Source organism: Aspergillus flavus, chromosome 4, assembly GCF_009017415.1.
Source record: "Aspergillus flavus chromosome 4, complete sequence".
Lineage (NCBI taxonomy): Eukaryota > Fungi > Ascomycota > Eurotiomycetes > Eurotiales > Aspergillaceae > Aspergillus > Aspergillus flavus.
Genome location: NC_092405.1, coordinates 2,663,442 through 2,679,098, shown reverse-complemented (window position 1 = coordinate 2,679,098; position 15,657 = coordinate 2,663,442). Strand labels below are relative to the sequence as shown.

Here is a 15,657-nt window from a genome sequence, read left to right as displayed (position 1 = left end):
CGATAAAGAGGCATAGACTTGATTCGTTTGACCTCAAGGAAGGGTACGAGGGGGAATGCCAAGGTTCATATGGCCACTGTGGGTGCCACTTAAATCCATTGGTCGTCCTATTCGATAGGCCTCCCTTGGAGGAGCAAAAGGTGGATGCGGAGCAAATGCTGGAACTCCTGCAGTCAGCTCTTCAACGGATGGTAGCTGTGGTGGGGGAATTGAGCGTGATGCCGATCCTTTTCTTGGTCGAGATAAAGATGTGCTGGTTCTTCTTGTCCTAGGTGTTGGTGGGTCTATGGCTGAACTCGATAACGAAAAAGGCACTACGCCAGCTCGACGCGCCATTTCTTGCTCTCCTAGCTGCCAGTGCATGGCTTCTGCAGCTCGCCATGGGATTGCCATCTCTTCCGCTACCTTAGACCACATCTCTGCTTTGAATCTGCAGTGCAAGTTAGCAACGAACTCCCAGCCATCCCCTTCCAATTATGGACTCTGTACAGCATACCTCTCATATAACCTTGCGAGTTTATTCTTCTTGTCTTCATCCCACTCACTTCGGCGCTCTAAATAGTTTTGATAATGAAGGCGGCAGCTAATAGCACTTCGTCCAGGAAGTCGTTTGCTAATATCCTCCCACTTCATGCCACTACCACGTAACTCAATGATCAAAGCATCTTCTTCGGGAGACCACTTTGACTGTTTTTTCGCCGGGGATTCTGCTGTATGAGCTGGTTGAAGACGCTTAGCTGGAAGCGATGAGGGGCCTTTGGCGAGAGGTATAGAAGGCACCGACGTTGAGACAACAGCAGGAATTGCTGGAGCCATTGGAGCCGGGGGAATTGGATTTGGTGGAAAGGTGGACGTAGTGGTCACCGGTGCGGCGGCCTCTTCATCTTGGGGCTTCAACAGTAATGAGATATCCACTTTGGCGGGAGGCAAGATAGCTTGGTTTTGTAACGCAATCATATGCGCGATTCGCAACTGGAAAGCTTTTCGTTCTTTTCGAGTATCTTGGTAGTCTAGGCGGATAAGAGCATCCAGCAACTATGTGCACTGCCGTTTTAACTGCCGGGTTTCAACGATCACTTGCGACTAGAATCCTCCTAGATGAAACCGACACAATAGTTGGGGGGTAATCACAAGTGGAATTTGACTCTAATATCAACGGTGAAAAAGCAGGACCTTGTCCGGTTAACCCCTTCCCGTCCGACTTTTAAAGGTGCCAATCAAGTGAGGCGTGTTCCAACACAGTAGCTGAGAAAGTAGGTGGCACTACCGGAGCGCAGGGCGTCTTGTAGGTTCAACCGTCAATTCCTTAGAGGTTCCCCAGCTTCAGGAAAGCAAAGAGATAAATAGAAAAGCAAGAAAGTTAAAAGGGTATAGCTGAAGGACGGGTATAGCGAATAAAGATTCTCAATGATGGCTAGAAAGTCGATACACCCAATGAGATAATGGAATGTGAGAGCACCAGCAATAATAGAAAGATGGAAACCCAGTAAACGAGGAGAGAAGGTTAAGTTTGATATTGAGTCCAGACAGATGTCAGCGACAGGGATGAATAAGGGACTAGAACTAGGGAATAGTCAACAGAGATGGAGAGCCGTTGGGAAAAGGAAGAGAAGAAAAAGCAAAGAAAGCAGGGTAGGAGAAAGGAAAAAGGAAGGCCGACGAGAGATGAAACAGTTTGAGATGCAAAAACAGATCGCCTGCATTGACAGGTGATCTAACATCGCCGAATAGCAAATCAGAAGTTCAGCAGTAATAATCCTACACAGGTACTACTAAAAAGTAAAGGCCCAGGTCAAGCTAAGTAAAGTACCTGATAGTGTAAGTAGGGCATGGGGGAAGCTAACAAGAGGCGACTTTGACGGACCAGTGGGTTCGAGAAGCCGTTAATATTAATGGTATTTAATTTTACTATTATTACGAAGTACCACAGTTCAAGGTGATTTTAATTATGACTATTCCGTCCCAGGTTGCAGCTTAACGTCTATCTACCTATCCTATTGTGCTCTTTAATACTCCTACGGTTCAATTCTTACGAAGGTAGTGAAACTGCCGAGGGCCTTTTACTGCACGGCGAAAGGTAAAGAGCCTAAAAGAGTCATAACCAACCGTTGCTTACTACCTATTCACAATACTGCTGAGATTAATAATGAGGATAATTTATTTTGATTTTGATTTATTTATTTATTTTTATTTTATTTCATTTGAGAAAAAGGAAAGAAATTAGAAAAAGACAAACATTAAATAAATAAATCAATCAAAATAATATTAACGGCGACGATTATCACTTACTCGAGGGTTCCACTCTCCGGGTCTAAACTATACTTGAATGGAAGACTTCACTGGCGGTCAAACTCTCCCGAACGTTCGAGCCCAGTTTGGGTTCTGACGATGACTCGGTAGGCGGATGTGCTGGCGAAACAGGAACCAGACCGTAAAGGCAAACGTCTTGTAATTAAAGAGGAGTCTGGTAGAAGCTCGAGCTTCAGACCTTCTGCATAAGTGTATCTTATATGTAGGCCGTAAGTGCCCTTCAACAAGTATATGTGAACGTCTATGTAAGCACAAATGGGTACACATCTATATTAGACCATCGCATGGTAGTGAGCAGGTACTTGATTAACGGGTTATAGCCTGTTATTGACCTTCTCAGATGACCGAGGATAAACCGAGCAAGACATGAGAATGGCAGCAAGCAAGAAATCTAAAGGTAAAGTGAACTATGGAATAGAGGGGGTAAGAGGAAGACAGAGAGAGAGAGAAAAAAAAAAAAAAAAGAAAGAAAGAAAGAAAGAAAGGATATTAAGGCCTGAGCCACTTGCACAACCGGGAACCCCGGTATACGACCCGAAAGTTAGGGTAATTCATAGAAGTTAAAAAGTGGGCAGAGGAAGAAGGAATAAGGACAAAACGAAACTTCCGAAACAAGAAAAAGGAAAAGAAAATTACCAGATAAACATTAAGAAATTGGCAGAGTAACAGGCATATGCGCGCACGCACATACATACACACACACAGAGAGAGAGAGAGAGAGAGATCATCTAGCTTGGGGGCGGGGGGGCGGAAGCCTGAAGGTAATAAAATGAAAATAATACAAACTCCCGACAGAGTACTCTGTAGTTACGAAGAACATGGTTCCTCCCTGTGGAGACCAGCATCATCCTGAACCGGGTATGAATGGTTTTGGAAATTCCAATCAAAACAAAAACACGAGCATCTATGGGTCGCGTAACGTCGACAGTGTCAAATCCTAAAAGTATCTCTTGACAAGGACTCAAATTCTTCCTTTTGCTTATACTGGAAACACCTCCATAGTATAAATATACGATTTTATCATCTAGCAATATATATATAGTTCTTATAAATGCATTTTAGAAGGATGGTATTCCCTGTGGAAATTTTCAGATACTGCTAAGCCAGAGAACCATCATTGCTCACTTCTTGAGATCTTTTTTTCTTTCTTTCTTAAAAAGAAGAGGGGTAGAAAGGAGAGAAAGGGTAGGAAATAAATCTTTATTTTTGGTACCCTTTGGGTTTCGCATCTCAATTTAATTAAGCCTCCGCTTCAGGTTCTTCTCCCGTTTTCCCTGTTTTGGTTGGTTCATTTACAATCAATTTAGATTTCCGAGTCCCAACGGCTGTGGACTGTCTGTCCAATTAGTGCCGGACCATGGCGATGGATCCTGTCAACGGCGAACGAACTCCAACCCGAAAAAGTAAGTATCAGCCAAAGGTAATGTCACTAGTCAGACACTACTGGGATCCGGGGTCCTGCTAGCAGCCGTTCGCCTCGTCCAACTTTCTGCATCTCATTCCTGACTTGACCGACCTTATCAGGGCAATCGAGTATGTCTACTATTAGGTCTATAACTTTCTAGCTTGAGGACAAATTATTTTTATGACAGTTATCCATCCTAACACGTGATGGGCATCATTCTTTAGCCCGTACATCGAAGTCCCCTTTGAAGCTTGCCTAGGCGGTCATGTAACATGGAACTCCATATATTTTTATGAAACTCCTTACGATACCAAGCCTGAAGGGAAGCGATGAATCCACAAGCTTTTATTGTCATCCTTGTGCCTTCACCCAGTCCTCGACACGGCGTTAAACCGTCTGTCTCTTTCCCGTGGTTGCGATGGTGGATCATCTCGACTCTTGATGTGGGTGTCCTATTTTCATACTTCGTAAATGAATCTTTCGCTCATCCTCCCCACCCAACTCCCCGCTTCAATTTCCTTCGAATGGCGGCCTTTACTGTTTCTGAGGTGAGATGACACGCACTGGGTTTGTTGATGGTAAATACTTACCTTGTCTTGGATTCACTGCCGTCAGCCATTCAATGTGAACAAGGCTGTGGATGCTGATGCACGTTGCATATTGTTACCACTTAGTGTGCATAGCCAAGGATTACATACAACATCTCGACAGGATGCGGCCATAGAAAAGCTTCGCAGTGTCTCAATGCTTCCCTCCGACACAACAGAAGTCTGTCAGCAGAGTATGCAGCACTATTCATTACACTGTATTGTACGCCCCATGGCTTGAGGCCCGCCGCCTTGTCATACGCAACTTCAGTTTCAGTGTACCCTTGGACCAATTAAGGTAGATAGGACTGTCTCAAAACCGGTATATTCGTTTGTGCGCAGTGACTTTTTTCATGTGCCGTGAGCCTTGGTCACTTGAGAGCAGTTACCTCTCTCTATAATATCAAGGGAAGAGGCAGGGTTCCAAATACTGACATCTTGCCCAACCCACTCGGGCGGCTGACGGCCTTACGAACTCCAAGGCCTCGATAATTTCCAGTTAAATTGGGTCTGTTGATCTCGGCCTGGATCCGCAAAATAGTAAAATAGGTAATGGTTCCAGACTCACTAATTTACGTTATCGCCAACGACGCGTTGTAGTTCCTTAGTTCTACACATACTCCGTAGATAGGATCCGTATGTGCTCTACTAGGACATTTCGTTTTCATACATGCGGATAGTATCGCTTCAACTCATTAGTCTGGTGCACTCTTGGTATTGCCATGTAGACGTAAGAGGGGTTCGTCTCTTCTCACCCTATAAGTACCGATTTGGTGACCTTCATCCTTCGATTGATTTACACATTGCATGGTATTGACAAGAGGTTTCTTCTCCCCTTCCCATTCCCTCTCACCCGCACTGTCCGTAGTTTCATGACAAGGGTGAAAAGAGGAGTATCATTGTAACTTACAGTAGATAATAATATCATGATAATAATGTGCGGAGTACCTGGATCACGGGTTGACTTCGAACGACGGGGCCGCGGGAACAAGGGGTTTCCCGTAAGCAGCTGCAAGCCCTGCAAGATTGATTACCTAGGGATTAGTGGGGCCGAAACGGTGGCTTTTTTTGAGTACAAATTTCGTTCCAACGAGGCGGTGGACGGCCTTCAACCGCAAAAAGGAAAATGGAAAACGGGACTCAGGAAAAAAAAAAAAAAAAAAAAAAAAAAAAAAAGGAAAAATGACCATCCACGTCTTCCTTAACACCCAATGAGATGCCACTTTGCCCTGGAGTTGTGGAGTGAATAACGCCAGCTTGTGTCCTTTTGTTCTATTACTCAACCAACATGGCAAACGCGCTGGCCTGTCGACGAGTGGGAGCTTGAGTTGATACTGCCACGTTCTCCATCAATATCCACTGGTCATCTCCTTTTTTCCAATACCATTGGGGGCTTGTTTTTGATTTCTATTCTATTCATGTCCCCATCCACTTCCTTTCATCTCTTTTATACTGTCAATATCTCTTGCTTTCCATTCGTGAGTTTCTTAAGCGGAACTGGAACTATGATTCTAGTCAAATTACTCTCGGAAGCTACATCATTCAATCCAGAGGACAGGGGCTAATTTAGCTAGCCATGGAACCTAAATCCAATCTTAATAGCCTGCAAAAGTTCGTTCCGGGTCTCAACCGTAGTTTGCGAGGATGACAACTGCAGCCGCTAAACGTCTTCGGGTGATGCAGATTCATGCAGTATAAGAAAAGTACGGAGTAGGCGGTAAGTCACCGCCAGGTAGATCAATCAACCCTTCCCACAGAAGAGTTGTCCTGTCCAAAATTCAAACATCATACGATCAAGTTACAAGAGGTGGCATATCATCGCAACGTACATGGCTAGAGCGCTCCCATCCTTCGCGTAAAATTGCCTTGTAATTATAATTTTCCTCGCTCTGTGAGAACCGACCTGATCAGTATTCGAATTCACCACCAGTTTTATCTCACCTGTAGCTTGACACGGACTCATGTACCAGTCAGATGTATATAGTAGAGGTGTGGGTATTCCACTGCGGTGACCTGCCGCGGGTCTAGAACATGTGTTCCTGCCGCACTTTCTTCCCGTGCGCGGACTTGATCGGGTTTCGAGTCTCGAGCTGCTGGATTAGCCCAAAGCCCAATCTACAACAATCCCATTATCAATGGATAGCCATAGTCAATCACACATGACTTCATACCATTATAATGTCATCAAAAGAATAGGGGACCGAACTCGCGCAAGTACTCGAAAGAGATTAAGTACGGAGTGGAAAGAATGATAGTCACATGCACGAATTAAGCGACCTCTGGGTTAGATGGTTCGATACGCACCTCGGACCATTCATTCCTTTTGGCCCTGCGGTATCCATCATTAAGTGGGCTGTGATCCCACGTCTAACCCCCTCGCGTTCAAGCCGAGATTAGGGTACGTGATATATATAGAGTAGAACTAGACATATGTATGACACTCATCCCGTCTCTGTAGTAAAATCAATGCACAGGATGTTCAACGGCGAAGGCGAAAATCTCCGGACAGAAATTATTGGCGCTTATCAAGACGGGAAGTCGTAATCATAATCATCATACTGTCAAGCGACCATCGGTGAGAGAAATGGCCTCCTTTGGAGACAGATGGCTGGATCCCTCATTAATTGACCTTCTCCTTTCTTTTTCTTTTTCGTTTCCTCCTCCTCCTCCTCCTTCTCCTTCTTCTTCTTCTTTTCCTTTCCTTTTCTTTCCTTTTTCTTTTTTTCCCTCTGCCTTTTTAAGTGCATTGTGCTTTTAGCGGCGAGTATGGTTCAGATTTTCAAATTTGGGGGAATAGACAAACAAACATGACTGGCTCCAGTGTGGTGGATCCCGACAGGGATGCTGCTGCTTGAGCTATTCCCGGCACGCAATGATCGTCAAAAAAAATGTCCGACAGCCCCACATTCTATTCTCCGTTCCCTTTTTTTTTTTTTTTTTTTTTTGTTTCCTTTGCTTTTGCTTTTCTCTTCCTTTACACACACTATCTGCAGTTGTGACAGAAAAAGAGAGGAAGAGGAAGAGGGAAAGAGAGAGAGAGAGAGAGAAGAGTACTATCTTTGCTTCATTTTTTGTCCCTCTTGGTTGCCAATTTTCTCTTCCTATTCTGCCTTCTGCTTCTTTTATTTATTTCTTTTTTACCTTTGAGGCTAGGGACCTGGTTTGCTTACGAAGAACAAGTAGTTTTAGGTAGGACTACTTTGTAGAGGTACATCGTACAGATAAGATACCAATTGCCTTCTCTCAACTCCCGAACCATTTCGATCACAATGACCCATTCCCCCCATATGTGGTTGTGTCCTCTTTATGATGATCGTCGTTGTTACTATAATCAGCAATGTTCTCTACCCCGAGCATACCTCCAACTGGCCCCAGCCTACTCCGGAGTACACTCAATTATTTGCTTGTTGAGTCTCTAGTCAACCCTTAACCAATACAAAATCTTCGGATTAGCTTTGGACTGGCCAGTGGAGTTATAGTACGTACTAAAACCGAGACCAATACCGGAAGGGGCAACTTACAATGAGACAAAAGGATGGATTCCTTGAAAATATGAAACGCTTTGGATCGTCATTTGGTGGCAAAGCTGAAAGGTGTTATGGGTGAAAACGGTTGACATTCGCCGCTGCCCAACAAAGGGTGGATCTGCGCGTTAGCTAGGGCCTAGATTTGTTAGGAAGTGCGAGACTTACGGAGTAGGGAAATTATTGGGGAAGGCGACGCCAGCTTTTCGTTTTGGGGCCCATATCTTGAACTTTCCAACGATATGGTTGGCCCATAATATGCGAGATGGAGTTCTGTGTGGGCTCAGATGGAGTTTCTGAGAGAGGAACTCAGCTGTCACCTTCCAGATATGGGACAATTTTGGGGCGTCCGTGAATCTGATTCTGGTCTTATTTGTTAACTACTACAGAGTACTGCCCTCTACTTTCTTGTTGTTCTTCTTCCCCCCTTTCCCTGGCCTTCTGTATGTGAGCTATCGATCAAGCGCCACCGATATAGTTCTCTTGATATATCTTCATTCTCAACATGCTTATGGATCGAGTCGATCCCCTTAATATTATTATGAACGTGGTTCCTCCAAGATTGCTAATTTAACTGTGTTAGTATAAGAATGGACGTTAGTATTAATGAACTGTTATCCTTTTTTAGGCTTGGAGTAAAGGGTCATTCATCTCCTTTGCTCCCGTTAGAGAGTAGATGCGCGGGTCTTTGAAGAAGAAGAAGAAGAAGAAGAAGAAGTAAAATAAACAAGAATTCTTGAGATAACCTGGTCTCTGTTGTTATCTATGGACTTGACTTGGAACACGATAAAACTAGTGGCATAAACTAACACTGGTTAGATAGAAAAGATAGATGGGAGGATACAAACCCTTTCAATCAGTATGTATGTACTTACACACATTTACCGCGAACCATAAACGACGCAGTTATGAGGACATGACATGTCAAGAATTGTTTCATTAGGGTATCTGCGTTAGAGGAACCTCTTCTCAGAAACATTTTTGTCTTCCAACCAATCCCATTTCTTTTGGCCATAAGGGACGGGATGTTATTTGTCTCATCAAGTTCTCGACTGGGCGAAATCAGGCCATCGAACCTAGCGGGAAAGGGAAATGAGATATGATTGAATTACCGTAATTAATCTTAATGAGGGGTCAAAGTAGAGTAAGGATCCAGAGATCCACAGCTGATGACTTGAGGCAAAACCCATGTTGTCGGGAAGCGCTTGGCTTAAATTATTCCGGTAAATTATGACTATGTTTTCATGGTTGTACTACTTCGGGGCAACTATCTTCACCCCGGGTCGGATCTCTCCTTTCTCGTCTGGAAGTTGGAGGGCAAACTGCAATGGTTCCCGAGAAGTCTTGGCTGAGGGGCTAGGTCTAGATAAATCGACTATGAGCGGTTTCAGATAGATGCTTGTACTATAGGTATACATCATCAGTTTCATTTAAACTGTTTGGGGCGGATTTATCCAACAGGTAAAATCAGCTATGTACACTCGCTGTTTGCCGAAATCTCTTTGAGACACTGGAGTAAGTAGAATATATATTAATCATGTTTTATCGGGCCTCCAGAAAATATTCAACGAATAACCAGTCACCTTGTCGCTCAGTTCTAGAACCAGGCTTCCAACCAGTGGGGTTAGAAAACAACCATGTACATTGGACTAGAGATCCTGACAGTGCCTATACATCACCATGAGTATGACTTTGTGAATCCCACTAGATCACTTGCAATTTTTGACTCTAGGTTTGCTTGATAACAAAGCAGATTACCAATGTCTTAACAGCCCTCTTGTTATCATCCCCTTCCTCACTATCCTGGTGTTGATGAGAGAGTCTTTAGAAATTAGCCATTATATCTAGGTGGAATTGCTAGTCAGATAGTGGTTCTCATTCTTCTATTTAAGCAGACAGACTAATCTCTGTGTGCCGTAGAATGCCAGGTGTATTAGCAATTATTGCTTTGGCCTACTGTTGATTGTAGAGTACCTATTGCTTGCTGTATACGGACATCATGAACATCCTGAAATATCCATCAGAATGTTTACCATACCACCCTATCTTGCTTTTTGGATGGGATTATAGCACTTGCTATAATAATCCACTTTCCTATTGAGTTAATATAAACCAGACATATAACATGTATGGAATGGAATATATCTCTAGTGGATTCTGTTCGCCTCTGTCCGTCTCAATAAGTATAGTACCTCTATAAACAAGCGGACCTCTCTGTTCTATGGCCGGTCTATTGTTATAGCTGTCCGTTATTCAAGTTTTGTAGTTTCGATATATAGCACAAAGAATAGCTTCGTATCGGTACACAAGGGAAAGAAGGAGAGGAAGAGGGAAAACATGCCATATACAGCCATGAGCTTAGTGACGCCTGGCTTGCCGAGACTTCAATCTTTCTTTCCCAGAAGCTTTGACCCCAAAGTAAGATATCATCGCCCCAATCCATACAACAAAGAAACGAAAAGTGATCTTACTGCCATACACAGTTGCACCTTCGACAAAGATTTACCTACATAGTGTAACTATCAAGTGAATCCAGTTATACTTGTTTTTGTTGTATTACTACAGCTGCTGCTCATTGTATACCTCGTTGGTGTGTACCCTGATATTCGAACCTGTCATTTAATCTCTATCAAGCAAAATTCGAAACACAGGATAAACAGAGAACACAACAAGTAGACGGCAAAAGTAAAGCAGGAAAGGACACAGATATGACTTCACAGGTAATCAAGAGCTAAGTCGGAAAAGAAAGAAAAGGAAGGAAAGTTAAAGTCCGAAGGTTAAGTTCGATACCCCGTCATGCCCTGGTAACTTTATATTTCCTTACCCTGAACTGCCTCGCCTGCCATACACCCCTGCCATACATGGATTGGATCCGCCTCAATGAATGGCCTTGCCCAAGAGAATCTTCTTGCTTTATTTGCTGCTTCGGTAGACTTGCTAGAACTCACTGACCCGAGAAAGGGCCAGAAAATTGAACATGAGACTCGTTTCTATTCTGGGATGAGGTGTCCGGGTCCTGGAATTATCGCAAGGGAGCCGCATTAAACAACCAGCAGTATGGGTCCGAACTTGCGAATTTCGTCTGAGATGAACTATAGCAATGCCCGGATCCTTCAATGTGCCCATGTTAGTGTTAGGGTAGTCTTCATCATGACTTTTTACTGACTTATCTCCCCACGCTCGGGACCAAGAAGCAATTTGTACATATTCCAGATATGTAACCAGTAGGACATAGTACAAGGCATAGCCTGGGAAAATTTCCAACCTGTCTCGTTTTAAAACGTTCTACTATTCATAATTTCAAAGACCAAATAGTGGTATTGCCCCAGCTCCTTTTCGTCGATGATACACAAAGTTTAAAGCTATCAGCAAACCACTCAGAAGAAATAAACACTCTAGGATTATGTGACTATTGATAAAGTCTGGTGGTTCCACCGTCTCAATCTGTGACTCGCTACGATCTTTATCCCAACCATCTTCCACAAGGGATGCGGTAGGTAACAAGGTCGTTTCACTGCCGCTGTAAAATGCTCTTCTAACAGGTGAGTGCGGGTTGAGGAGAAGGGAACCAAAGTGGGTGAAAGAATAATAAGCTAGCTGATGACGTCCGAAGAGGGATCATGCCGAATGTGCCTACATACTGGTGTATCGGCGGCTTTCAGTCCATGCAATAATATTCCCTGTAAGAGGGAGGACCGACAACTGGCTACGAGAGAGATTCTGGTCTGCCAGATGTGCGTGACTCAACGATCACGCCCAGCTTATTATCCAAACTTTCATCTGCCGCATCGGTTGCTACAGAGAAGCCGCTTGTTTTACTCGCCTTGTATCTCCCAGGAAAAGATGCCCTTCCCTTCCACCCTGTCCGTAAGTTCTAGCTTCGCCAGAGCTCCATGAGAGACATAGAAATGCCATAATGAGCCTGATGGGAGCCATCGAGTTCGAGGGAATTGATCATGAGTGGATAATCGGACAGCAGCTATTACTACTTTTAATCTCTAGTGTACTGTGAGCTCAGAACGGAAGTTCAAATCAAAATGATCTTTATGTTCGTAGCCGACGACGAGAAAAGTGAAGGGCCCATAACTCCACAGCTGCTAAGCACACAGTATCCCCAAGCTGTTAAAAAGGGATCTCATGGAGAAAAGGAGGACAACGAAAAATAAGGAGGCGGGATCAAGGAAGATTATGGACACTCAGAGCATTGTTGAGAGAGCGTCAGGTAGGAAAAGAGGTCAAAATCTCCAGCCATAGTCGATAAAGGCCCTTGGCAACGGTCAACAGAGGTTCCTTGTCAAATCCTAAAGGACGATGTTCCCATACGTCAAGGCTACACGGCAGCCTGGAGGGTTTGATCAGGGCTTGATGGATTAGACTTGCGGTTCCCTTGGCGGTTTTAATATAAATACCGATATTTACCTTCCAAGCTCCCGAGTCATGGAGTTCAGTACCTTGAATTGGTTAGCTCACTCCTAGTTTTTCATTTTATCTTGTTTTATTTTCTTCACCTCACACTCTCTTTTCCATTTTCCCCTGAAGAGCTCTGAACCTATCAACAGCCAATTACCACCATAGTATTATGTGATTCTTGCGGGTAAAACTGATCTGAACCAGGATTCCTCTGGAATGAGCGGCCCACCGACACTATCAGATCCCAACCAGTCGATCTAAGCCAATGGAGACCCTAAATCCACCCGATAATGCTTTACCTTCACCTACCCGGTTCATTGAGCACTTGATCTCGCAGCTCTCAGAACGTACCGCCAAGCCAGAAAATGAGGTCAACACTGAAAGCCAGCGCCCATTCTCCGCCTCCTCAGCAGCCCACGCATCAAACGTGAAACAACTGATGCTGACGCTCCACTGTTTTTTTCCCAATGAATTTCTACTTGCTCTGGATATCCTGGACCGAGGCCTAGTCAGGCGCTTCATGAAGGAGGACTGTAGCATTCGGAGCCCCGACGCTTCCGAGCTAAATAGCCCGAGCGAGTCAACGCTGAATGGCAGGCGTCCTCCAGTTGAAGACTTGTTCTTCGTCATTTCAATGTCTACGGCTCCCAGTCACTCACCTAGGGAGTCTCTGCCGGCATCTCTTCGTCCAGATGCGGACCATAAAGGCTACGAAGTTCGACTACAAGCGTGGAATTGCACCTGCCCAACATTCACGCTCGCCGCATTCCGCGACCTGGGTCCAAAGTTGGCCGGGGACGATCCTTCTAGCGGTGATATCTCGCAATCCCACCGTGTGTCCGACGTGCATTATTACCCATTCGGTGGAAGCTTGACTCGACGTTTAGTGAAGTGGTCGCACCCGGTATGCAAGCATCTCCTTGCTTGTGTATTGGCGGAGCGCTGTCCCGCACTCAGTGGGCCCTCAGCAAATGATCACGGTCGAATCGTCGTCGGTGCACAGGAACTGGCAGGTTGGTGTGCTGGTTGGGGCGGATGATCAGCTACTAGTAGGTCCCATGCATCATAGCCATCCTTATGACTGGCCGGCCCCCTATCCTCGATCACAATCTCCAGGGTGGCTGCGCTATATAATCTACATTTTGTTTCGCTAGAGCCGCGTACATACCACGGTGACTTAGGCCCTCCGAATAGTCTGTACAGATGATGTCCGGCGGATGAACGCTATGCTATGTCATGGAGTTATTGAATATTGGACGGCATAAATCTGGGGTTGATCTCGTACAGAGAGGGCCTGGATCAGACCTGCTGCTCAGCCGTCTACGTATACAAACCGACCTCAAGCTCACTTTTGGTGGCTGGGTCTGAAACCATGAAGAACCGAAAGCCCAAGATGCACATCGGTATGCTAATAACTTCCTTTTTGTCTCAGTCCCGTTGATGTAGGAGTGGGGAGAAGAGGTGGGGGTTCGTGACGGAACTAAACTTAACAAAAGTGTCATGAATATCGATAACTAATATAGGACTGCAACTCGGACTTTAAAGTCGATTTGATGAAAGTCGATTAACCTATTAGATGTATTAGGGTAGGAAAATGCTACCAAAGCCACATGATCAGAGTAGCATTACTGCACTATACATTTCGATGTTGGACTAGGTAGTTTAAAATCGTATCACATTGACTCGATAGCCCGGCTAGTAATTTTATTGACCCTTCTTCTTGTATTTTTCCTTGGATCCATCCAGCTCTTCCTTTTGCTCGCCATTTATGGCTCCGTTGGCCTTTTTCGCCTCCTTTTCGCCCTTAGCAGCATTGGTTTCCTGTTCCCTCTTCTGCTCATTTTCTTCTTGCTGTTGTCGATTCTGAATCTTGTTCTCGATCAAATCGTGGAAGGCAGTAATGGCGCGGATCAAACTGCTCAGATAGATGGCCATTAGTTGATCGTTGGTCTTTATACTCATGGAACGCGCCAGCTCGCTGTTCTCCGACTGCTGTTCCGACCCGCTGAGGCGTGGTGTCGCTGGTGGGGTCGATAGATTGGGAAGGAGGTTGAAGACATCTTGAAGGTTGCCCAGTATGGCATGATTGACAGGTAGCTCATGGTCAAGGACTTTCTGGAGATACTGCCCAATGTCCCGCAGGCGTAGATGAAGGCCCTGCAAGGACTGAAGCTGCGACGTTATGCGAGTGGAGAGTGTACCGACAGCAACGTCCCTAATGTCTCGGAGAAGGTGCTCAACACCGATTTCCTCTGCCTCTTCTGCTTCGATTATGGATGGAGTGTGAACGAAGGTCTTAGAAGTGGTGGTACCATCCTGGAAATAGAAGCCGTCACAGTAAGCATATGACAAAACCAAAAAAAAGAACACTCATATTCTAGTTTTTGCGCAAAGCTACTCACATCTTTGATTTCATCCACAGCAAAGTAGGCATCTGTCGGCACGCCGACCTCCTTTGGTTGAACATCGACAATCACCAGCAAAGGATTGGGTGTGTATCGTTTGAATAGCTCGTTAATTTCCAGGTCAGCGGCCCGTAGCTTCGGACCCGAGTGATACCATCCAATGAGTTTTTCACGAGCGTTAATCTTCTTGAACATGTCTCTCATCGATTCGACAAAATTATGATCTAAGAACCACACTGAGGGATCCTTTTCATCCTCCTCAAAGGGAACTGAGGGTAAAAGTATTAGCAGGAATGGTATGACGAGAGTAACAGGGACAGTAACTAATAATCAACAGCGAAACGTACCCGCAAAGCTGTTTGATACTCGAACATTTTGACCCGAGTTCTCTCCTAGCAATACTCCCACCACACGCTTGCGAGTTCCCTTTGCCGAGCGACCATAATGATCTGCGACTGAGAGGAGTACTAACGGGGCGACCGTGACGGTCCGCGTGACGAGGGAAAGGGTGTCCGCCGTGGTGGCAGGCATGGCGGAAACAGAAGATACAGGAACTAGCTCTTAAGTAGATATGAGATGAGACAAAAGTCAGGCGTATACGTGATAGGGGTGGAAAGAAAAGAAAGCCTCGGAAAGCGAAAGTCCTGAAAGGGAAGAAGGAATGATGATGATTAGGATGATGACGGAGGTGAAGCTGAGTGAGCTCCGACCCTGCTTGAGCCACAGTAATGAGGCTGATGAGCTACTACGTACTTAGTATCCCTGTAGCCACAAATTTGGCCTTGTTGCCTAAGGCTTCATACAGACACGTGTCTTCACAATACCCGCTACGGCTTATGAAACGGAGGATCCCAACTGAACAATTGCAGTTTAATCTCGAACTTGGGTTGGTTATATATCAATACATGTTAAACTCCAAACTTTGCAATCTCTCCGACACCCTGGGAATGGAAGATTTCCGGTCAAGCACCGCGAGTACGGCACTTGCCGGCGGATCTTTAAACCTCGGAGAAGCG

The 15,657-nt window shown here is 45.0% G+C and overlaps 4 protein-coding genes across 4 annotated transcripts; 1 reads left to right on the top strand and 3 right to left on the bottom strand.

The window, feature by feature from the left end:
• Positions 1 to 33: 33 nt before the first annotated feature.
• On the bottom strand, positions 34 to 957 carry F9C07_4136 (uncharacterized protein; the record flags this gene model as incomplete). The annotated part of the gene is made up of 2 exons (XM_041292058.2): positions 34 to 430; positions 497 to 957. 2 exons carry the CDS (start codon positions 955 to 957, stop codon positions 34 to 36), a joined length of 858 nt encoding a protein of 285 aa, XP_041146389.2.
• A 1,667-nt stretch (positions 958 to 2,624) lies between these two features.
• F9C07_4135 (uncharacterized protein) lies at positions 2,625 to 4,145 on the bottom strand (the record flags this gene model as incomplete). The annotated part of the gene is made up of 3 exons (XM_071511179.1): positions 2,625 to 2,701; positions 3,006 to 3,065; positions 4,022 to 4,145. The coding sequence occupies 3 exons, from the start codon at positions 4,143 to 4,145 to the stop codon at positions 2,625 to 2,627; spliced, it is 261 nt and encodes an 86-aa protein (XP_071366498.1).
• Positions 4,146 to 12,501: 8,356 nt separating this feature from the next.
• On the top strand, positions 12,502 to 13,275 carry F9C07_2106691 (uncharacterized protein; the record flags this gene model as incomplete). Its single annotated transcript, XM_041285932.1, has 1 exon — positions 12,502 to 13,275. The coding sequence occupies one exon, from the start codon at positions 12,502 to 12,504 to the stop codon at positions 13,273 to 13,275; it is 774 nt and encodes a 257-aa protein (XP_041146388.1).
• Positions 13,276 to 13,940: 665 nt separating this feature from the next.
• F9C07_4133 (putative 26S proteasome regulatory particle subunit Rpn8) lies at positions 13,941 to 15,172 on the bottom strand (the record flags this gene model as incomplete). Its single annotated transcript, XM_041292057.1, has 3 exons — positions 13,941 to 14,552; positions 14,639 to 14,910; positions 14,989 to 15,172. 3 exons carry the CDS (start codon positions 15,170 to 15,172, stop codon positions 13,941 to 13,943), a joined length of 1,068 nt encoding a protein of 355 aa, XP_041146387.1.
• Positions 15,173 to 15,657: the final 485 nt, after the last annotated feature.